Source organism: Polyodon spathula, chromosome 3, assembly GCF_017654505.1.
Source record: "Polyodon spathula isolate WHYD16114869_AA chromosome 3, ASM1765450v1, whole genome shotgun sequence".
NCBI lineage: Eukaryota > Metazoa > Chordata > Actinopteri > Acipenseriformes > Polyodontidae > Polyodon > Polyodon spathula.
Genome location: NC_054536.1, coordinates 84686443 through 84711274, shown reverse-complemented (window position 1 = coordinate 84711274; position 24832 = coordinate 84686443). Strand labels below are relative to the sequence as shown.

The 24832-nt window shown below is 39.5% G+C and overlaps 1 protein-coding gene across 9 annotated transcripts in view; it reads left to right on the top strand.

Annotated features, from left to right (window-relative positions):
* LOC121313538 (receptor-type tyrosine-protein phosphatase mu-like) overlaps positions 1 to 21347 on the top strand; it is a 273535-nt gene extending 252188 nt beyond the window's left edge. For all 9 annotated transcript variants that reach the window (XM_041246205.1, XM_041246206.1, XM_041246204.1 and 6 more), the window contains 10 exons: positions 5338 to 5454; positions 5912 to 6066; positions 6361 to 6496; positions 7821 to 7970; positions 8445 to 8618; positions 12899 to 13030; positions 15058 to 15183; positions 16266 to 16429; positions 17679 to 17814; positions 20514 to 21347. In XM_041246205.1, the coding sequence (XP_041102139.1) occupies positions 5338 to 5454; positions 5912 to 6066; positions 6361 to 6496; positions 7821 to 7970; positions 8445 to 8618; positions 12899 to 13030; positions 15058 to 15183; positions 16266 to 16429; positions 17679 to 17814; positions 20514 to 20567 (1344 nt within the window). In that variant the 3' untranslated portion in view covers positions 20568 to 21347. The remainder of the gene's footprint in view (positions 1 to 5337; positions 5455 to 5911; positions 6067 to 6360; positions 6497 to 7820; positions 7971 to 8444; positions 8619 to 12898; positions 13031 to 15057; positions 15184 to 16265; positions 16430 to 17678; positions 17815 to 20513) is intronic.
* Positions 21348 to 24832: the final 3485 nt, after the last annotated feature.

Here is a 24832-nt window from a genome sequence, read left to right as displayed (position 1 = left end):
TACCTCTGGGATGAAAAATTCTTGTCATCTAAGATTTGAAAAATTATTATGGGGTAGGTCCCCTTTCAATTACAAAATGTAACCATGGGTATTTACCTCCTAAAAACCCTAAACTATTGTATACCAAAGCTGCTCAGCGAGCCTGTGACACAGTCACTGTCCACCCCCACAGGCACAAAAGGACTGCTCATAGATCTCAGTGCCATTTTTTCTCTCAATACTGACCTGATCGGAGAGCCTGGCTCAGATAAGAACTTGTTGTTTCTGACCTGCGTTCCCTCTAAGGCTAAAATGCATGTATTTTCCGCAAATAACTGTCAACAACCTTTGCACTCAGTTTACTAACTTAATTGAGATTCCAACATCTCTAGGTAACCCTATAAATCTTAGAGTTTTCTTACAAAGCAGTAACATAAGCATATTTGTGTCATATGGTTGCAGAGCTTGCTTGGGTGCCAGCGAATCTACAGGTTGGGCGATTCTGCCTCTATGGAGAGTGCTGCTCAGGAACGTTACAGTTTTGAACTTGTCGTATAATTGAATACTAATAAGTGAAGCACAGTCTTTCTGCTTTATTTAGAAGTGTAAATACTGTGTTAAACGTACTTTCACGGTTTTTGTTTTATTTTCCCTTTAAAAAAACGACCATTTCAGAAATATCGTCATCTCAAATGTTTTGAAACTGGTAAAAATGTAATCAAAATATGACTTTAGAGTTGAAGGTACACATTTAAGTGTATAATATAAGTTTACATAAATAGAAGTCAGGCTTACCTGTATTACCTGGTTCATTTTTTTTTTTTTTTTTGCAAGTTGAGTTTATTCAACATGTGACTTCAATCACGTGTCTCTGCTGAAACTTAACGTGGCAGCTGCACCAGACCAGAATTCTTGTTTAATTTATTTATTTTCATACTACCTGTCTTTAATAAAGCTATACTTAGCAATATTAAATGACAAATGACTGCTTCCTAACGCAATTTGCCAAGGCACCGACTAGAGGGGAGGCATACCTTGATTTAGTCTTTTCAAATAACGAATACAGAATAGCTAAAACAGAGGTCAGAGAACGATTGGCAAACTCAGACCACAATATGGTCTCATTTGAAGTTCTGTTCCTATCCTGTTTTAAATAACTTGAGGCAGAAATGTTAAAGGGACTAGGAGCTCTTAAAATAAACAAATCCCCTGTGCCGGATGAGATCCTCCCAATTGTACTCAAAGAAATGAAAGAAGTTATTTACAAACCACTAACCAAGATCATGCAGCAGTCTCTTGACACAGGTTGTTCCGACAGACTGGAGAATTGCAAACGTAATACCAATCCACAAGTAGGGAGACAAAACTGAGCCAGGCAATTACAGACCAATAAGCCAGACTTCTATTATATGTAAACTTAAGGAAACTATAAGATCCAAATTGAAAAATTACCTATGTGGTAACAGTATCCTGGGAGACAGTCAGCATGGTTTTAGGAAAGGGATATTCTGTCTAACTAATCAACCCATTTCCCCCACTTCTCTATAATAGGAGATTGGGTCCCGCTGGCAATAGATGCCTTGGCACACCAGTGGCCGAGGCTTCTATTATACCCTTTCCCACAGCTCATCTTCCTCTCTCTTTGTCTAGAGAAAATCAGGCAGGACCAGGCCAAGGTGTTCCTAATAGCCTCTTATTGGCCCAGGAGACTCTGGTTTTCAACCCTCATGCAGCTTCTGAATGGCCAGTCAAAGCGCAGTGACCTGCTCAGTCAGGCATGGGCACCTTATGGCATCCCAACCCATCGAGCCGGCAACTTTTGCTCTGGCACCTGAATGTCTGCATTTGATTCGTCTGGGGCTTTCTAACATGGTCACTGACACCAGGCAGAATGCCAGAGCACCAACCACATGTTCCCAGTATGGATGCAAGTGGGGTGTTTTCTAGACGTGGTGTCTCTCCCATGGTAGTTACACTGCAATTTTTACACAACCTATTTTATGAGGGGAAAATCCGCCTCCACGTTAAAGGTCTATCTGGCAGCCATTTTGCTCAAAATTGACTCAGCCTCCCCAGGACGGGATAATTTTGGAAAGGGTCTTGGCAGCTTTGGCCGCCTATGAAGGACATCCTCGCTGGAGACTAAACGTGGTGCTTCATGCACTCATGAAGCCTCCGTTTGAGCCCCTGCATTCAGCTGAGCTGAAATTCTTATCACTCAAAGCGACGTTCTTGCAATCACCTCCGCAAAGCAGGTGAGTGAGATGCAGGCATTCTCAATAGCAAAAGCCTGATTAATTTTTACAGAGGCCAGGACAAAGGTCACACTCTGTACCAAACCTGCCTTTTTGCTGAAGACTGTCTCGGCATTCCATGTCAACCGGTCTGTGGAATTGGAGGCTTTCCATCCACCTCTTTTTCAGTTTGACAAAGAGCAACAGCTCCATTCACTCTGTCCAGTTCAGGCCCTGCCATACTACGTTGACAGGACGTAAAGTTGGAGGCAGTCAGATCAGTTTTTGTCTGCTATGGGGCGAAGGCTCATAGTCACTCCGTATCTAATCGGCGACTGTCCAAGTGGATAGCAGACATGGTCAGGACTGCCTATGAGCTGGCCACCTTGCCCCCTCCAGTAAAGCTCACTGACCATTCCACCAGGGGCATGGCAACTTCGTGGGCTTTGTTCCAGGGTGCATCTGTCAAGGACATATGCAATGCGGCAGTGTGGGCTACTTCCCATACCTTCACTAGGTTTTACAGGCTGAATGTCTTGAATCCTCAAAACCTTGGTTTTGGCAGTGGAGTGTGAACGGCGGCTTCCCAGTCAACCCATACAACACAGAGGTGAGTTTCTCCCTCAATTTTTTCACCCTAGCTATTTGTTACTGGGGTTGGCGTAGCCTTGTAGCATTCCAGTTGTTCTGCAGTCTTGCCCTTACAACGGCTGTGGTACACTCACCCATACGGTAATGGTTACATTTTGTACTTGAAAGGGAAGATGAGTTTATTATCAAAACCCTGGTTCCCTGAAATAGAAATGTAACCTTTAACCTTCAAGGTTGCTGCACCCATGATTGCAGCAGGCTTGAAGGAAAAATGACGCTGAGATCTGCGAGCACGGCCCTTTTGTGCCCTCGAGGGAGAGCCATGACTGCATCAGGCCAGCGGAGCAACTTTGGTATAAAATATTCAGGTTCTGGATCTTTAGGAGGTAAATACACTTATGGTAATGGTTGTATTTCAATTTTAATTTTAGCTTGTGGTGAGTGGAGCCAAGGAGAACATTGTGGGTTTAATAACCTCTGACAACCCAGAGCGACCTCATTTTTTCCTTTTTAGCCATTGTTATCTTTGAAGTCATTATCAGAACTGAGCTGTAATATAAATATATACATTGCTTATGTATCCTGTATATTATGCTGTGTTCTTGTGAGTGTTTTATATGAGAAATAACTTTAATCAACACATGCTAAGTTATGCCACACAAGGTATAAACGAGAAATAAAATGATAGCATTTGTTAGAGAATTCGTTATACAGTAGTACCTTATTAAACCAAAATTAAATGACAAACAAAACACGTCTTGTGTTTAAAATGTGTATAAGATTTTTCACTGTACAAAATTTCATACAAACCTTTGTTCAACTTTCCAGTTACAACAGAATTATGTGTTGGGAGTAAAATAAAAAAAGAAAAGGTGATACCTGATTTTGGGTTGGGTGTTAAAACTTAATTGAAAAACAATTGGGTGCCGGCTCCTCAGAACAATAAAATATACTAATAAGCTTTGGTAAAACCGTTATACCACATAATAATCATTTTCCAGAACAGTTACACTACCCTAGGATAATGAAATAAACAGTATCCATACTGGAAAATAAATGAAAACAGCAGGGATATACCCATAGTATATTAGATCAGTTTACTTCTATGTTTTTTTTCCTAGACATGTATACAGGTCTGCAGTGTTGAAATAGTTCCAATAATAGGGCCATTGATGAAAACTTTGCTATATTCATGCTGTCTTGAAATAAAAAAAAAATCTGTCAAAAGTCCTTTGTTTCTGCATTTTCAACCAAGATGCAGTAGAGTAGCTTTACACAATTTGCTTACATCATTAAAAATGGCTTTCTACTGGCACAATGCATTACACACATCTTGGTTACAAATCTGATCAGCTACTTACTTAATTAATATATAAAAAACACCAGAACACGAACCTGATAAAAATCAAACTCAAACCTGATAAAATCAAACTCATGAAAGTAAACTGATGTATATGAATTCCTACCGCTGTGTCTGGTCCATTAATTTACCTGCATCCCGAAGATGTTACTCCCTGGCTGCCTGCACTCTGAATGCTGAATGCTTACCCCCGGCTGACTTTTCACCACCACAGGGTGAGAATTTGCCTAAACTAAAATGCACAGTGGCAAGAGTTAGCCTAGGCAAAAAATCACAGGGTGAAAGTTGACCAGAGGTGAGCATTAGGGTGTGACACCTGTTGCGTAATTTGGAGTGCTCTCTCGTTGATTACTAGTGATGATGTTAGAACATTTACAATTGTTACAAATTACCAGAGAGAAGAAAACTGGTCTCTCTCTTGCTAACCTGTAATTATAACTAATAGTAAAGCTATGTGCTGTGACAGTGCAGATTAGGCAAAAAACATGTTGATTATTACCTGGATTGGGTTTAAAATAAAATGTGGTGGCTTAACACCCCCCCACCCCACACCCCAAGCCTTATGGCAGAACCGCCCCTGCTGCCTAGGCTTTTTGCCTAGTTTTAACATCATTCCTTCACGTCATGGTTATTATTCAAAGCAAGAGTAAAGAGGAGGCGTTTTAGGATTCTGGATGTTTCCATCTGGATTATTACTGTTTATACTGTAGTCTGCGGTCAATATAACAAAAGGCACTTTACAGAGAAAAAGGCCACAATTCAGACAAACAAACATGACTTTTTGTTTTTGTTTTGTTTTCACATGATCCATTTTAGGAATTGTGTTTAGTGTATTAATTTTGTAAACTGTATTTATATTATCAATATAAATATCACAACTTGGAGACACCCCATGTAAAAACACCATAATGTTATATAGTATTGTAAACTGTGGCATTTTGGCCAGTACTATAAAATGCTGTACTACAGAATTTGAAAACAGTGTACTATAGATTGTGCACAACCATCTTGAAACAAAATCTTCCTCAGTCAGCAGGCATTTTACAATGCCATGCCATACTGTACCATACCAGTTTTAATTTATATAGCGTCCTTCATGTGTAAACATCCCACTTTACACTAATATTTGGTAATATGACCCTAATGTCTCCTCTTATCTACTTTTATTTAAAGGTAAAGTGCTTCAAATACTGGCCTGATGATACAGAGATCTACCGAGATATGAAAGTGACTCTCATAGAAACAGAGCTGCTGTCTGAATATGTCATACGAACATTTGCAGTTGAAAAGGTAACCTCCCATTACTGTACTGATACTATTATTGGGATACAACACAGATAGAGTTAATGCAGTGCTGTTCAAGGAACTGTAGTTTCTGCCTGAGCCCTGGTAAACATGTTCTTCCTAGAAACACTACTCCATTTGTACTAGAACATGCAATTCATTATGCTTAAGTTATGAAATAATTTAACTGTAATAAAAATTAGACAGTGTGCAGATGCTCTCCATTTCTGGAAGGTGATAAATAAGACATTGACTAACTACTAGACAAAATGCTGGTTAAAGACTTTAGTGAGTTTTCTTTGTATTAGAAGTACCGGTAAAGCGCCATTCTATGGCTGGAAGTAAGTCTGGCAGAATCTATTCATCACCTCCTTCAATTTGAGTGATGGCAGAAATAAATAAATACATTTAGCTCCTGCATTCTTGTATCTGCATCAACAACAGTTGTGTTGTGTTTTATTAGAGAGGAGCCCATGAAATTAGAGAGATCAGAGGGTTCCACTTCACGGGCTGGCCAGACCATGGTGTCCCCTATCATGCCACAGGTCTCCTGGGGTTTGTACGAAGAGTCAAGTCCAAGAGCCCAGCTAATGCAGGTCCCATGGTCGTTCACTGCAGGTACATGCCATTACACAGTAATGTTACATTGACATCTTAGAGCTGGTAAGGTTTTGAGGTGGCCTACTGCTTTCCAGAATCTGGCATTATAAATAAATGAACAATAACAGTAGTTTTAATATACTATACATATCACTTTTTGAACTTTCTAATTACGATGTATTTATTTATTTAATTATTTAATTCTGATTAATGAAAAACAAATACCTAACATAATAATACTAATACATTGATGTGTATGCAGTCCTGAGTTTGGGTAAGCTTATTGTTTTTATATATGTATTGTGTTTGTAGTGCTGGAGCAGGCAGAACAGGCTGCTTCATTGTCATTGATATCATGCTGGATATGGCAGAAAGAGAGGGAGTGGTGGACATCTACAACTGTGTGCGAGAGCTTCGATCAAGGAGAGTGAACATGGTCCAGACAGAGGTAATACCAGCTTACCCTGATTACAAAGGATCATGTTAAGAAAAATGTGCATGCATATATATATATGTGTGTGTGTTTAAAAACATGATTCATACTCCAGATAATTGGTATTTGTGTTGGGCTCAGAAAAGACTTTCCCAGAGGTCTCTTTACATTGGTGGTGCAAAGGATTTGTATTCGGAAATGGTACCAGATGAAAAGTGGACACATTGATAAAAGGCAGGGCCAAAAACGAATTGTGTAAAAACATGTGCTATTGGCCAGAAACCCATTTTTTTTAAAGGTTTTGCAGAATTTGCTGTTTTCTGCAAGTGTTGAAGCCCTACAGTGTTTTCTAATTTGGTTGCAGTACATTCAGTTTCCCCATGAAAAAAGCCTGTGTAGTTCACAGTGGTGCAATAGTTTAGTGCAGTGGGCCAGTTGGTTGTGCTTATCTTCTCAGCCTGTTGCTTCATTGCCCATGTCTCTTTATTCAGAAGGTATAATGGAAAATTAAGTATGCAGGCTTTTAGTCCCAGTCACTTTATCACAGACTGTCCTCAGACTGAATTAACTGGGGATTGTGCTGTACAGTGGGTGGTAAAATGAAGTCAGTATGAATCAAGGGATAATTATGTTTTGAAAGGAGTTACATTTAATCATAAGTTTCTTTACTGTGGTGGTTTCAAGGATAAGCCGTGTTTGAAAAAAATACATTTTTTCTAAAAGGGAAAATAAAATCTGCTGATACGTGACTGTAGTGAGGCTCAAGGTAGCTTGGTGACATCATGGTCACGTTACCTGAAACTCACTAATCTCTATACTGAATAGTTTTCGTGAAAGTGATAGGCCAAAATCTTTTGAAAATGTCATGTCGTAGGTAATTTGTGTCAACTCCATGTCTCTTTAAGAGAAAGCAGGTCGTTGCTAAGAAGCCACTGAAATGCTAAGCCATGTACACTTATTTAAAGAAGTAACCTTTATGCCTTAATATCAACTGATTATGTTGTCCTATAACTGAAAATAAAATGTATTGAGAAAATAGCATTTATTGAGGGGATGCTATAATTCCCCCTTTTTGCACTTCTTGGTTAAAAAAAAAGAAACTTGTTAGTCCACAACAACCAATACATTGGCAAGATAATTGAAATGAAATGTTTTAACTATGGTGCCCATTCTTGCATTAAAATATGTATAGTACTGTGTAATGTAATGTAATATTCTTCATACCACATTCAGGCTATCTGTGGGTAAAATCTACATTGTGCACAAAAGTTAGCTGTGCCATAAGCAGCTTCTATTCCAGCTATCATTGTCTAGACATGTTTACGCTTCTTACTTCCAGGAACAGTATGTGTTTATCCATGATGCCATTCTAGAAGCCTGCCTTTGTGGAGACACCACCATCCCAGCCTCTCAGCTTAGGTCTGTTTACTACGAGATGAACAGGCTGGACCCACAGACCAACTCCAGCCAAATCAAAGAGGAATTCAGGGTGAGTTTAGTGGATTTCTACAGCTACATTTGCTGTACCAGTGCAACATTTTTAAAGCAAGAGATCAAATATAATTTATACACAAGGAGGCATATTTTTATATTACTAACCGTCTGTAGTGATTAAAGCAGCAGCAACCTGTGTGCAAAAAATGAAGATGACAGATTAAGAATCTTTGGCTGGGGACATGTACTGTATTTGTACATATAAAAGTGACGCCTGAGAATGATTCTGTGAATGGCTCGGAGAATGACTCTGTGACTGACTCTGTGAATGGCTCTGTGAATGACTCTGAATGACTTTCTGACTGACTGTGAATGACTCCGAATGACTTTGTGACTGACTCTGTGAATGACTCTGTGACTGACTGAATGATGCTGAATGACACTGTGAATGGCTTTCTGACTGACTGTGAATGACTCTGAATGACTTTGTGACTGACTCTGTGAATGACTTTGTGAATGATTTCTTTAGACACTGAATATGGTCACCCCAACTTTACGAGTGGAGGACTGCAGTATAGCCCTTCTCCCCCGAAACCATGAGAAGAACCGCTGCATGGACGTCTTGCCCCCAGACAGATGTCTTCCCTTCCTCATCACCATAGATGGAGAAAGCAGCAATTACATTAATGCAGCACTTATGGATGTAAGGTTTTTTTTTTTAGTTTTTTTTTTTAAATGTATGTTGCATCTATGTTATTTTCTAACCTGTTCTATGGTGATTTTCTGAGGAGTGGTACATGTAGATTTTAAATGAAGGACTTCTAGATTATTAACACTTGACACTTGCTTTGCTAGTGCTTGTAATTCAGCATTCTAGTTGTTTAACAATTTCCTAAATTGTTTATAGGTCGGTTGCAGTTGCTGTTTTGTGACTGTGTGTGACCTTGGTCTATTTTATCTTTTGAAGTGATTTTCAATTTTGTAACCTGATGAATAAAAAGCTGTTGAGTGGGACAAGGATCAAATTCACACTTTCACTTTTGCTTGGGTATGACGAGCAAGCCAAATTCGGAGGACCTCAGCTTACGTACAGGGACATAGCGGGTCAGCAGGGTGGAGAGATACTCTGGACCTGTGTGATGAAGGGCCTTGTAGACAAGCAGGAGAATTTTGAAAGTAATCCTGAACTTCACAGGTAGTCAGTGCAGCTGGGCAAGACAGGGGGTAATGTGATCGTGTTTTTTTACATCTGGTAAGGATCCTAGCAGCAGCATTTTGAACCAGCTGCAATCGGTTTATGGCATGTGGTGGATGTGGTGGAAGACCACCATAGAGAGAGTTGCAATAGTCGAGTCAAGAGGAGATAATGCATGACAGAGTATATCTGCATCTGGGAAGGAAAGGTAGGGACGGACCTTTGTGATGTTTTGGAGGTGGTAAAAGGATGATTTCAATACACAGGAGATGGGCATCAAAGGAGAGTTTACTATCCAAAAGTACACCAAGGCTTCATGCAGTGGGGGAAGGCAGCAGCAGAAAGTTTTCGAGGTTCAAGGCAGCAATATTGAGATTCTTGAGCTCAGTTTTCAGTCCTACTAGAAGTAGTTCAGATTTGTTAGTGTTGAGCTGAAGAAAATTCAGACATCCAGGCCTCGATGTGTTGGGTGCAAGATGAGAGCCGGACCATGGTAGAGGGACATCCAGGGTCTAGTTTTAGGTAGTGCTGGGTGTCATCTGCGTAGGAGTGAAACATGAAGCTATGTTAGCAGATGAGGTGACCCAAAAGAAGCTTGTAAATGTTGAAAAGAAGATGCCCAAGAACAGACCCTTGAGGGACACCACAAGTGACTGGGTTTGCGACACCACTGCATCCAGCATAGAAAACAGACTGCATGTGTCCGGGTAGGTAAGAGGACATCCAGGAGAGACAGGTTCCAGCGATCCCAGCATACTTATGAAGGCAGTCAGGAAGAATGCCATGATCTGTGGTGTCAAAAGCAGCTGTTAGGTCAAGGAGTACAAGCACAGAGGGAGCACCAGCATCAGCATTAAGCAGGAGATCATTTACAATCCGGAGCAGAGCAGTTTCAGAACTGTGATGCGGCTGGAAGTCAGACTGTAGAGATTCAAGCAGATTGTTATCTGTGTGATGTTTCGTCAGCTGGCTGGCTACAGTCCTTTCAAGAGTTTTGGAGAGAAAAGGAAGATTGGATATAGGACGGAAATTAGATAAGACAACCCGGTCGAAGGAGGGTTTTTTGAGGACCGGCATTACTCGGACAGTCTTGAGGGCAGCAGGAACCAAGCCTGAGTCCAGGTTGAGAGTGTACATAATGGAAGGAGCAAGATCAGAGGCACAGAGACGGACAAGATTTGTCGGCCAGGGGTCCAAGGGGCATGTGGCAGTAGTTGATTTTAGCAATATGCTGGAGATATCAGTAATGGAGAGAGGAGAGAAGGAGAGAGCAGGAGGGGCAATGGAGGGAAGTCAAGGTGGTCAAATACTATACTGGGTTTGTGTCAGGAGAGCGTAGAATAGATGATGTCAAATTTGTTATGAAAGAAAGAGGAGAAATCGTGACAGGTAAGAAAGGAGGATGAACAGCAGCTGGATACAGGATTTGGTCAATGGTTTTAAAGAGAATATTAGGTTTACCTTGTCCCATGGACTTCTGAGAAGTATTTCACCCTGGCAGCAGCAAGTGTACACTTATAGCCACTGAGGTGGGTCCAGATTGGACAACCTCCAATTGCGCTCAAACTTGTGGCAGGTAGACTTAAGCAATAGAAGTTCGACGGTATACTGTGGGCAGTTGCGATGTTTCTTTACTGTTCTGGTTGTGAGTGGAGCAACTCTGTCAATGATGTGGGTAAGGGTGGTGTTGTAGAGGGTCACAGCATCATCAACCAAAGATGGGAGCGTGCCAGACAGAGAAGAAGAGACACATACCGAGAGTATTATAGAATTTAGCAGATTCATGGGACAGAAGGAAATAACAGTATCACTAGTAGCTGGAAGTGAATGAATATTAATATTGGCAGTGATTAAGAAATGGTCAGAGAGAGATATCTGAGGTGGAGAGATTGGAGATGTCAAGACCCCTGGTGATGAGCAGATCCAGGGTGTGTCCTTGGGTGTGAGTGGGAACGTTGACAGATTGAGAGAGTCCAAGACAGTCCAGGAGTGTGACAAAGTCTGTCACTAGAAGGGAAGAAGGTAAATCGACATGAATGTTGAAGTCACCTAGGAGTAGAATTTTGTCAGTTGAAGTGCAAATTGGGAAGGTGAATTCTGCAAACTCTGCAATGAAAGCAGAGTTTGTAGAATTAGAAATTAGAATGACCTAATTCCATACTGTGCAAAGTCCATAAATAGAGTTTGGTCAACATGAGTGAATGGTTCAATACTGGGAATCCCTTTTTATAAAGGTTGTATTTATTAAGCATGCAATCAAAATAGGTTTGGAAATTGCACAAAACAGTTATACATTTAATAACATTAAAAGCATTACAATGATAACTAAAGTTTTAAACAACAATTTACCAATGGAATATTAGTACATACTGACACTACAACAAGGGATTGCACAATACCTGAATAGATATTTAAGAGTATTGTTACCTAGCCTTGTGTTTCCCTGAGCATCAGGGCCCCTGATCTCGATGGATTAATACTGAAAGCTGAGGGCTTCAGGCACCATTTTGTAGTTTCATTCTTTTAAATATTAGAGCAGAGCAGCGAGTAGGAAGCCAGAGATCAGAGATCAGAGAGCAGGTAGCCAAAGATCAGGGAGCAGGTAGCCAAAGATCAGGGAGCAGGTAGCCAGAGATCAGAGAGCAGATAGCCAGAGATCATGCTTCCAGTCAGCTTTATAGTTTTCAAGCAAAACGGATTGTTTAAATTTCCGGCCGCACGTTCCGGTTGGCTAGCTCATGTCTGGATTGGCCTTGCAATCTAGATTGTCCGCCCCCCACCCCACACTTTCTGTTGCCTGATTACTTCATTATCATAATTTAAAAATGGGAAACTCTTAAACGTACATAACTTTTGCTAAATCATTCTGACTTTATTGTCAATACCCTTTATTTTTACCATAAGAAATTACATTTCTTTAGACACCAAGTATGTCGGGTTGCAGCTTTGGTTAGAGACTGCAAACAGTTTAATTTTACTTAGGGTTTTTCTACCAGCGTTATGCTTCACTTGTTAAACGATTTAAGAATAAAACACTTCCCTCTTTACATGTAGTGATTTGAAATCAATAATTATGTTAAATTGTTTCAAATCTGTTGTTTTTTTTTAAGCTGATTTTAAATTACTGGTCATTTTTTCTTTTTCTTTCACGTTACTGTAGGCTTCAGTTTGTTAAACCCACCTTCCCCACTAGACTGGGCAATTCAATTTCAAAGAGATGGGTTTGATTAGCCTTTGTTTCATGAGTGCCTAGTGTATTCAAAGTGTTAGATAGATCGCTATCACCAGGCAAAGCTAGACAAAATAGATTAGATTTAATTCAATTTAGTTTTCTGTTAAAATATATAATATTCACAACATTTGTGATGACAAAGACTATATGATCCACAGAAAGCTGGCAGATTCTTCGGCCATTTCATTATATATTTCTTCAGTGACTTGATGGGGCAGTTTGGATTATCGGCGCACTCTTATTTTGAGTGATCATATTTTGATATGTAAATAAAGCATTACCCTTTTAAATGACGTGTTTTATCGCAGTACGGATTTATTAATTGACAGGAAAGTCAGCAATTTGCTATTTTAGCAAAACAATGCAACACACATTCCCTTTTTTATTTGAACTGTTATGTCATTTTTATTTGTTTAACTATTGAAACTCAAAGTTAGTTCAGTATGCACAGTAAAGCCAAGGTAAACAACAAGCTGATTTGTGCGCATGGTTACATGCTCGAATGCCAATACTTATGTACTTGTTTTTTTTTTTTTTTTTTGCTTTTGCTTTGCAGAGCTACAAGCAACCATCGGCATTCATTGTTACCCAACATCCTTTGCCAAACACAGTGAAAGATTTCTGGAGACTTGTTTTAGACTACCACTGTACATCAATCGTAATGTTAAATGATGTGGATCCAGCACAGGTAAGAGCAGCATGCCAGTAATGGACTCTGACTTCATGAAAATCATTGTGAGCGTTCTGAGGCACGGAGAGCCTCGAGGTTAATGTTATGCAAAAGCACCACTGCTATAGCTTGTTTTCCAATCCTGGTAACTGACAGGAGCATTTAATGAAAAATGTTCAGTGTGTAAACGGGCACCTTGATAGACTGCTGTACCTGTACTGTAGCAGTTTCTTTCTTTGTCAATACAAACCTGATGAAGGTATAAGGCCGGATTAACCTATATGCAAATTACGCTGTAGCACAGGGCCCCCTGAAAAATTGGAGCCCACGCGAAGGCCATGTTTTCAGGACATTTTACAAAAACTGCACGAGGGCAGTCAGACCCACACACACAGGAAGAGCGAAGCACAGAAACTTTCTCAGCTTTTTCCAGAGACCGCAAAGGGTTAATTTAGGGGGGTCGAATTTTAGAAAAATAGGCAGGTAAAGGTAAACGTGTATAATGCGTCAGGCAGCCCTTCTGCAGCTGGCAAGAAACGTTTGTTTCTCTCCCTTTATATGCTGTGTGGAAATCGTAAAATTATCCCAATACCGCGATTTTATCAATATTCTTAGTAAGAAATAAAATTAATTATTTTATAGGTATTTGTATTTCATACCAAAAAAAAATCACATTAACTAAACTGTACAGCTCTGCTGTGTGTCTGTTTGTAATATTCGCCATGAACATAGTGCTGTGTAGTTATTATGTCATGTGACTATATTCAGTCTAGGAGGGAAATTTAAAATACTACACACTTTAAACAAGAAAATGGATGTCTCAAAGTGTGTCTGCAGCAGATTGTGTAAAGCAGTATCCAATAGGATTTTTACACAGCGATGGAGGTAAGCTCTTCTGTGTGTCCTGGAATGTAACTGTAGATCACCGAAAATCGTCTGTTGACAGGCATTTAGATTCAAGTGTTCACTGAAAGAGAAAGGCGGAAATCCAGAGCAGTACTGTGACTGCTTTACTTGCAATTAAATAAAAAAGTTGACTTCCATGTTCCAAAAGTCCACTGAAAACCATGAAGCATGAAACACATTATGTTTTGACCTGACAGAGGCGTTTAGCTTGCGCAAATATCCCTTTTGAAAAATTTGACAACCAAAAGTTGCATAAATTCGTTAGTGGGAGAGCCATCTCCCTGTACACTGATTGTTACCATAACAGCGAATTATGCTTCCATTCATTTTTCTTGATCTCGCTAACATGCATTTTGATTAACGAGTTCCCCTTATTTAGTCGTTGAGAGAGGAAGTGCGAAAATTAAGCTTTTTAACGAGAAATGCGTTCGTTAACAACCTCATCGACTCAATTTCAAAACATTAACGGATTGATTTAATTTACACATTTTGTTTGAGAATCACTTGCTTCTAAAGCTTTCGTTGCTATACCACAAGTTTGTTACAATAACACTGGTTTTAAAAATTCTGCACTTTATACTCGCCAAATTGGTACAGTTGGAGGGTGTGTGCTTGTGCATACACCAAGGACATACAGTAGGAGTTAGTGTAATATTTATTTTTTAAAAATCATAAAGAAATCTAATGCAGGAATTTTCCCAGCAGATTCCACACCAAATATCACAGAAATGTAACAGTAGCAAAAAGTCAATAAACAACAGGGAACAAACCAGGAGCTTTCTTCAGAAGAACATGTGATCACAAATACACCTACACAAAACCTTGCAATGTCAATGCTTACATGACACAGGAGAGATCACTGAAATACAATATACAGAACAAAAAACATGCTGAAAAAGTAAAATAAATATATACACTACACAATGAAATACATCTATGTTCGTGCTCACATTACCTAAACTACACTAGAATATACAATATGTTTTACTTTATCCCTCCTTGAAGTAAACAAACAAATAATAAGTGTAATGTATACGTCATTGTTTTTATGCTGCCATTGTTAAAATTTACGTCGGCATTAGGCTGAAATATTGCTATAATACACGATGCTTTGTATTCTTGTTTGTGTTTTTAACTAGCTCTGCCCTCAGTACTGGCCTGAAAATGGTGTGCATAGACATGGACCTATCCAAGTGGAATTTGTATCAGCTGACCTAGAAGAAGACATCATTAGCCGCATATTCCGAATTTACAATGCAGCAAGAGTAAGAACACATTTTATTTTTTTATTTTCATTTTACTTTCCGGATGTATCCTACACATTCTGCCACTTCTACATATTCTGTCCACACTGTTATCTGAAAGTAATATTCAAAAGATCACATTGAAAGCCTGGGATGTATAAAGTTGCCCCTTATGGAAATCCAAAAGCGAATATTTATGAACAAAGGACAGTTTTCAGCTTTATGGCTGAGTGTCTGAAGTTTAGGAAACCAATTCAGAAAAAGGAGTAAGCATTTCAGCCTCCCAACAGGTCTGATTTAAATGAAGGTAAAGCTCTTAATTAATTAATGAGTAAGTTGTTTTGTTATCGTTACTTTTTTGTTAAAAGCACAGTATTAACTTGTACAGCTATGGCCAAAAGTTTTGCATCACCTAGACTTTTACATACGGTAATTAAGACAGTGGTTATAGAAACAGACTTGTAACCAGGAGGTCTCCGGTTCAAATCCCAGCTCAGCCACTGACTCATTGGGTGACCCTGAGCAAGTCACTTAACCTCCTTGTGCTCCGTCTTTCGGGTGAGACGTTTTTGTAAGTGACTCTGCAGCTGATGCATAGGTCACACAACCTAGTCTCATATCTTGTAAAGCACTTTGTGATGGGGGTCCACTATGAAAGGTGCTATATAAAGATTATTATTATATGAACATAATTTTGATATTTTATTTAACACTATATAATCAACGAAACTACTAAATTATATCTGAGAAGTCTACTGGAAGCCTTAATAGTAGTACAGTATTTCATGTTAGATTTCGAAATGTTGTATTTTTAAATTTTTCAGTTTTTCATTAATTATATGGAAAACTACAAAGTGGTATGTAATTCAATAATATGTTAATGTAACATTATTCAGAAGATTTCATTCAACTTTATGAAGCAAAATTTGTTAATTCTACAAGGTGATGCAAAACGTTTGGTCATAGCTGTATAATTAAGGGATATAAAAAAAGTCCCATATTATTGCCCAGCAGAGTTAAAAAAAAAAAAAAAAATGACAGTGTCATTCTATGAGAGGATTAAGTGTTCATTAATAAAACTATCTCCTGTTTGAACCTTGTAGCCTCAAGACGGGTACAGGATGGTACAGCAGTTCCAGTTCCTGGGCTGGCCAATGTACAGAGACACGCCTGTGTCGAAGCGCTCTTTCTTGAAGCTCATTCGACAAGTTGAGAAGTGGCAGGAGGAGTATGATGGCGGGGAGGGGCGGACAGTCGTACATTGCCTGTAAGTACTCTGCCCCCAACTATTTATATATCAGGATGTTTCTGATTCCTATTCTTTTGCCAACCAAGGACAGGAGCTCCCAGGGGGCGGCGCACAATTGCTCGCGCACTGCCCGGGAGGGGGGTTAGGTTGGCCAGGGTGTCCTCGGCTCACTGCGCACCAGCGACCCCTGTCGTCTGGCCGGGCGCCTGCGGGCTGGACTGTAAGCTGTCCAGGGCTGCATTGTCCTCCAACGCTGTAGCTCTGGGCGGCTGCACGGTGAGTCTGCAGTGTGTAAAAAAGCGGGCGGCTAATGGCACACGTTTCCAAGTACAGCATGTGTTCATCTTCACCCCTCCAGAGTCAGCACAGGGATGGGAGCAGTGAGCTGAGCCTAAAAATAATTGGACTCTACTAAATTGGAGAGAAAATAACAAAAAACTAATTGGCGACTACTAAATAAAAAAATTTAAAAAAGCAATTTGTTACGCTGCAAGTGCTATAATCAAGCAAGTGTTCTCTATGCCAATACCACGCTGAAGCCCACTGACTAAACTTGCAAAATCTGGACAAACTCAAATCCCATTTGTAAATCTGATCTAATCTTAGTTTCAACAGGTTTACAAAAGAGGTGTTGCTGCTTTAGTTCCTGTTGTATTTAATACAGATTGTTATAAAAATGTATTATAGTATTATTATTATTATTATTATTATTATTATTATTATTATTATTATTATTATTATTATTATTTTTTTTAGTTTTTTTTTTTTATTCTTATTATTTATTAGCAGCAATATGTTGGCAAGCATACCAAGTGTTTAATTTTCGTGCATCTTAAACTTTCAACACAGAGTTTAGTAATTTACAAAGGGAATTAAGGTAGAACAGCACCACCAAGAGACCAAAAGTATGTATGCATGCTTTTAAAATAAAAGTGCAATAAGCCATTTCTTTCAAAACCAGTGTACCTAAAGCAGAGTAAACATTCTCTTAATGAAGGTGATTTTCTTAAATATGATGCATGGGTAAGACCTTTACATGTCTTTTATTTTTTGATTCCCAAATTAGATAAATATTCTAAACAAAGTGGCCTCAGTATATGATGGATCTCTGTAAATAATACATTCCAGATTATAGATCTTATATGTTTAATACATACCGTAGCAGGTATATCATCTTTATATAGCTAAAGAGGGTAAGCTGTAGCTGGTCTTCCATTATGAATGGTGTTGACCCCTATGACTGATCCCTCTATTCTTGCCACTGAAGGAACGGTGGGGGCCGCAGTGGGACGTTCTGTGCAATCAGCATTGTCTGTGAGATGCTGCAGCACCAACGTGCAGTCGATGTTTTCCATGCAGTGAAAACACTGAGAAACAACAAGCCCAACATGGTGGACTTACTGGTAAGCATTAGAGTGTATTTTTATTTATTTATTTATTTTCTTGCATAAAGTGCCATTATTTTATTTGTTTGGTCTCTAATATAAGTCTTTATTAAGCAGACTAAATGTAACATACCAATGGTGACTTTTTTTGTATTCCAGTAGTTATTCCTTGTTTCCCAGCCAGATGCTAAATATATTGTAAATATATCTGAAACTGCAAGAGAGTTTACACCCCTCTCCCCCCATTAGTCTATATGTGCCATGAATCTGTTAACGTATATTAGTCTGCAGAAAAAAAAAACAACAACAACAACAAATGTGAATGATGTCATTTTGTTGCAAAAACATTGAAAAATACTTCTATTTAAATTAATTTATCAGACTTATTTTAGTATTCTAAAATAATAAAATAATTTGTATGATTTTAAATCCAGTGCACATTTTCACAATTACAGGGGTGGGAGCAGAGCAAAGTAGCTAAGAAGGAAAATGTATGGTGCTGATTGAAGCAAGGCGAACATTTTTAGCAGTTTATATTTTAACAGTAGTTGCACGTAGCCTATACACTACAAATACAAAGCTAATATGGATATACAACCTACAGAAACAAACACACTACGCACATTAATTGCACAAACCATTTAATTTTACAAAACACATTGCAAACAGAAACAAAAAAAACTCTTAAGTCGCCGTGCATAAGGGCATCTATCAAGTAAATACAAAACAAATAAAAAAAAAAGCACACACTATGCTCCTGCTGCCTGCAAACCAAAACTAAAAGCTTGTTACTGTGCCAAGAATACCTTGTTTCCTGCTAAATATGGCTGCTCATTTTCACTGAATTTTCTCAGTTACTGCTAACTAAAGACATTCTATTTATTTATATTCTATTAAATAGAATACCTTTGAGCTAACCTGGGAAGTATTTGCACTATGTAAAAGGTCAAATGGCATTCAAGCATTGAAACTAGAGTCGCTATTGAAGCAATCTTTAAAAATGTATCAGTGTTCTGTAAATGTGTTGGCTGCAAAAAAACGTAACAAGCAGACAAAAAAACACAACCTTGAGTGAGAAATTCAGCGACATTTTCAAGTTTATAAATCTTTTAAAATTATGTTGACATAGTATTGAAAAGGAACATGCAAATTCCATGTTTTGCTGCCTTTAAATCAATAAATTCTACACACGAGAGGCAAACCTTAAATGACAGTTTTTGTATTTTTCTTTACATTTCTGATACAAATTATTAATAAATTGTATCATATATGTAATTGATTCGCTAAGTCAATGTACAGACTAGTATAAATATAACTTGAATACCAATCATGAAGTCAGTATCTGTTTGACCTTGTTGCCATAGTAACCAAATGCACAGCTTTGATAAAAGTATGACTTTACAGTGTAAAATGCTGTAAGGAAAATAAAATGCCTATTTTTCACAGTAAATTGCAATAAGCTGAAAACTTTTTGGTTTTTTTGCTTTCGAAATCAGCTTTCAGCTCACCAGTGCCTGCCATTGCTGCAGTACACGTTCCCAACACACACTCACTTTTCAGTTTCCAAAATATTTCTAAGACGGAAAACCGTCTATAGACGAAACACTCCCACCCCTGCAATTACATTTCAATCATAAAATAACTTGATGTTAAACTAAATTAGACAAGCATAGAAGATCTTCTGCAGTACAATTCATTTTGTTTTGTGTTTAAAACTGAACATGGTTGTGTGATACTGCATCTTTACACCCTCCCCCCTTTTCTGCTGCAATATTTTAAATGAGTGCAGTAACACAACGATAACACTTTTTGTTAGAATCACTTCCATTGGGTTAAAGGCCAGAAAGAATGTCTCTGTTCTACCCTCGCTGAATACTGCATCTCTTGAAAGGGAATACCATACCAATGACTCAAGAAAAGGGTTTTTCCAAACAAATATATACATAGAAATGTATATACAGATTTTACATTAAACTGGCAGACACTCAAAGGAAAGTTCCACTAATCCGCATGGCGGAGGGAGAGGGGCGGGGGGGTCTGAAATATTTAAGAGGTACATCTGTATATTTAAAAATGGATTGGGAATTTACTTTAACCTGAAAAATACATAAATGCATTATTCTTTTATGTATCTGACCTTTTTTCTGCTTTGAATGCCGTCTGTCAGTGTCAGCTGCAACATAGTAAGTCCAACAGGATAGCCTCTAGTCTCCAGTTCGAATGACAAGTCGTAGAGATCATGCAGCTAGATGCAGACTGATGACTGCATAAACGTTATGAACACATGTGAACAAGTTACTGAACAAACAGCATGATCAGCACTACCACATGTAGTCTACTAGAGCATTTTTAGTTATTTTACGTTTCTGCCATTTCAGAACGGTATTGTTATGAAATAAGAAAATGAAACGCTGTTTGCATGACTTTTTTAACCTTCATAATTAAGACACTAGAATTACATTTCTCTGAGTTTTCGTGCTTTGGTCGCAATTGAACTGCATATTTTGAAGATCTTGCATCAGTTTATATAGGGCTTTAATTATTTTCAATATTAACTCACAAATTGTGTTACGGTGGGAACCCTAAAAAAAAGCACAGAGGAAGCTTTGCCCCCCCAATCGTAACAAGCTTCCACCTCCACTGTACTCATGTGTAAAGTGTAGAGTTCTTATCATAAACTGTATATGTCTAATTTGTGTGTTTCTGTTTGTTTTCAGGATCAATACAAGTTCTGCTATGAAGTAGCTTTGGAGTACTTGAATTTGGGGTAGTCTTTATCTTGAATAGTTAACGCTAATCTTGCCACACATACATGAACAGATTTTTTTGTAGAGCCCATGAAGAATGCTTATCTGAACTTAAACTTATCTGGCTCTAAAATCAGAGAAGAACGAACATTTGCAAAAATTACCGCAGGTCAACCTATACAGCAAGGAATGGTTGAACACTGTTACTGCTCAAGCTTCTGATCAACCGTCCATCACAGCTGGAAAAATGAAGGAGCACAGTAATGTTCTTGCAGTAAATGTGTTTAAGTATTTTTTTATTATCTTCTTGCCTGTGATCCTTGGTTGTTGCCTTTATCCTTGTTGGATGGTAAGTGTCATTTCCATTTTGTGGGGAATGCAGTATAGATTAATGATAACATTTTAATTTCTTTGTTATGTTTGTAATCTAACACAAAGCAGTATAACATATATATGTAGCTATTGGTTAACTAAACTGGCATTAAATACTAAATGTTAATTTGTTGTGCTGTAGTTGCTACAAGTATTGTACGTTTGGGAGCATCAGTGCAATTCATAAGCAAGCTCAAAAACACTAATGTCTGAATAAAAGGATCCAAAGCTTTTTTTCCCCCCCCCATTTGTTTTTATATTGTAAATATTTTCAAGTTCATCAATTATTTATTCATGGAGTATTTTTTGTGAAGCACAGTGAGTGACAATCATTATTTTACTGAAACCCCATTTATTGTTGACCAGATGATATTGTTAGCCTTTGTTTATCTTGTATGAATTAACAGCTCAATAAAATGTATCTCAGTCTTGTTTCTTCTTCTACTGCATGATATTGAGCAGACATTTGGTTTTTTTTCTCCCTAAGAATACAACACATGTTTGTATAGGTACTGTGTCTAAGCTTTATAAAATATCATCAAAGTCCTTAGAATTACAGTTCTGGGTTGCTTGTAGCTATTTTGTAATACCTCTTACTTTTGCCTGTGCACCTGTTTGCACCACCTACTGATCTCTACATCTGTGGACCAAACACTGGTGCCTGCTGGAGCTGTTATTGCACAATAATGCCTCTCTCACAACTTCATATTGTTGACTTGGTTTTCTTACATCTTTGTTTAGCATGGGTACGCTTTTTCAACCCACTGAAGAGATTTCAAATCAATACGTAATAGAGCTGTCAATATCAGGGAAAAATGTGCACTAGGGGAGTGCCCACCAAAAAGACCTTGCAAGCAAAAGCATTTCATGAGTGTCATATGACCTTCCCACAGTTCCAGCAGCCAGGAAAACTACTGTGATTCCCATTAAACGTTTTTAAGATATCAAATAACTGTTGTAGTGTATATTTATTTGCATAACATGAAATTCGTTAGGTACACTGGTTTTGAAAGAAATGGCTTATTCCATTTTATTTTAAAAGCATGCATAGACATTTTGATCTAAATTAAGTAGTTAGAGGCTATTATATCAAACTTCAGAAATGCCGTTCTTTTCACAAATATAACGGTAGTTCCTTAAACTTCACACCTGAAACCTGAATACTGATATACCAAAGCTGCTCAACAAGCCTGTGACGCAGTCATTGCCTGCCCCCAAGGGCAGAGAAAGACTGCTGTCACAGATCTCTGCACCTCTGATGAGGTGGGCAAACAGGAGCTGGCATTCCCTTCTTAGGACGTGGAGTCTGACAGCATGTCCCCTGCGGTTCAGCTCTCCCTGTCGGCAGAGCTTCTACCACTGATCAAGAGGGTCACTGCAATTTTGCAAGAGCCCTGGCGTAGATTTTCGACGATGAGCCTACCGCCTTTCCCAGTTCATATCCCCCCCAGTTCACCTGGATTTTCTTTTTAAAATCCATTCTTCCTGGGACTGTCTGGCAACAGCTACTGCTGTTTCCCAGTTGATGGACAAGCTATATATTGTGCATGATGTGAAGAAGCTGGGCCTGGCCCATTTTCTGCTGGTTCAGGCTTGTATTGCCACCTTGGTCCAGGCACCTAATTTAGCACTCCTTTTTAAGGATGCTGCCTGCCTTAACAAGCAGTACCGGGTCTCCTATGGTGATACTCAAAGAGCTTATTCAGCCAGTACATTCGCCGCACGGCTAGGAAATTATAACAGCATCCTGGTAGCCTACCATTTGCTGCGGTATCTTTCTGGGAACAACAGGCCCACACCACAACAGCTGGATGAGCTGCGCCTGGTTCACAAGAACCTGCTCTTTGTGTCCAAGCTCTATGGACCGGCTATAGGTAGAAACCTAGCTGTGCTAGTAGCTGCATGTTGTAGCAGCTAGTAGCTGCACCAGTGTTGGACGCCCCGATCACTCCAGGCGACCATCTCTCCAGTCCATAAACCAGCGGCAAACTGTCACCCTAGGCCCCAGCAGTCTCAAAGACCGACACACCTGGCTGCGCCTGCTGCCAGAGGTAATGTTCGGAACCAGGCCGCGGCTGCTTGCACTGGAGGCTTGAATTGGATCCACTGCCCTGCGCAGAGACAGAAGCCGCAGGTCAAGAACTGGTTACGCAGCAGCCCCAGGAATTCACAGGCCCAGGGCCCTTTCTCAGGGAGTCATCTGGACTACTGCAATCAGTGCACCACTCAGACCGGCTACTCACTGCAGTTCAAGCATAGTTTCCCTCCCTTTGGGGGCGTGACTGCAACTTCAGTCACGGACCCACAGGTTGCCGTTGTGATGTCGCTCAGGAGGTAGTAGCTCAGCTGAAAAAATTAGCAAGATGGACTCCCTCCAGTTGGAGGAAGGGTTCTCCTCCAGGTACTTCCTAATGCCCAAGCAGGATGTTGGCCTCAGACTGATCCTCGACCTCAGACAGGTCAACCTGTATCTGAGTCGAAGGAGGTTCAAAATGTTTCAAAACCTCAAAGATACCTGTTCCATATCCCTATAAAACCAGCACACAGGAAATACCAGTAGTTTGCCTTTCAGTGAACAACGTACGAGTTCCGTGTCTTGCCATTTGGCCTCTCCCTAGCTCCCTGTGCCTTCTTGAAGTGAATGGAAGCTATCTTGGCCGCACTGAGACTCAAAGGCATCCAAGTACTCAATTACAGTGGCTTGCGAAAGTATTGACCCCCCTGGGCATTTTTCCTATTTTGTTGCCTTACAACCTGGAATTAAAATGGATTTTTGTTTGGATTTCATGTAATGGACATACACAAAATAGTCCAAATTGGTGAAGTGAAATGAAAAAAATAACTTGTTTCAAAAAATTCTAAAAAATAAATAACGGAAAAGTGGTGCGTGCATATGTATTCACCCCCTTTGCTATTAAGCCTGTAAATAAGATCTGGTGCAACCAGTTACCTTCAGAAGTCACATAATTAGTTAAATAAAGTCCACCTGTGTGCAATCTAAGTGTCACATGATCTGTCACATGATCTCAGTATATATACACACCTGTTTTGTAAGGCCCCAGAGTCAGCAACACCACTAAGCAAGCGGCACCACCAAGCAAGCGGCACCATGAAGACCAAGGAGCTCTCCAAACAGGTCAGGGACAAAGTTGTGGAGAAGTACAGATCAGGGTTGGGTTATAAAAAAATATCCGAAACTTTGAACATCCCATGGAGCAACATTAAAGCCATTATTAAAAAATGGAAAGAATATGGCACCACAACAAACCTGGCAAGAGCGGGTCGCCCACCAAAACTCATGGACCAGGCAAGGAGGGCATTAATCAGAGAGGCAACAAAGAGACCAAAGATAACCCTGAAGGAGCTGCAAAGCTCCACAGCGGAGATTGGAGTATCTGTCCATAGGACCACTTTAAGCCATACACTCCACAGAGCTGGGCTTTATGGAAGAGTGGCCAGAAAAAAGCCATTGCTTAAAGAAAAAAATAAGCAAACACGTTTGGTGTTCGTCAAAAGGCATGTGGGAGACTCCCCAAACATATGGAAGAAGGTACTCTGGTCAGATGAGACTAAAATTGAGCTTTTTGGCCATCAAGGAAAATGCTATGTCTGGCACAAACCCAACACCTCTTATCACCCCGAGAACACCATCCCTACAGTGAAGCATGGTGGTGGCAGCACCATGCTGTGGGGATGTTTTTCATCGGCAGGGACTGGGAAACTGGTCAGAATTGAAGGAATGATGGATGGCGCTAAATACAGGGAAATTCTTGAGAGAAACCTGTTCCAGTCTTCCAGAGATTTGAGACTGGGACAGAGGTTCACCTTCCAGCAGAACAATTACCCTAAGCATACTGCTAAAGCAACACTCAAGTGGTTTAAGGGTAAACATTTAAATGTCTTGGAATGGCCTAGTC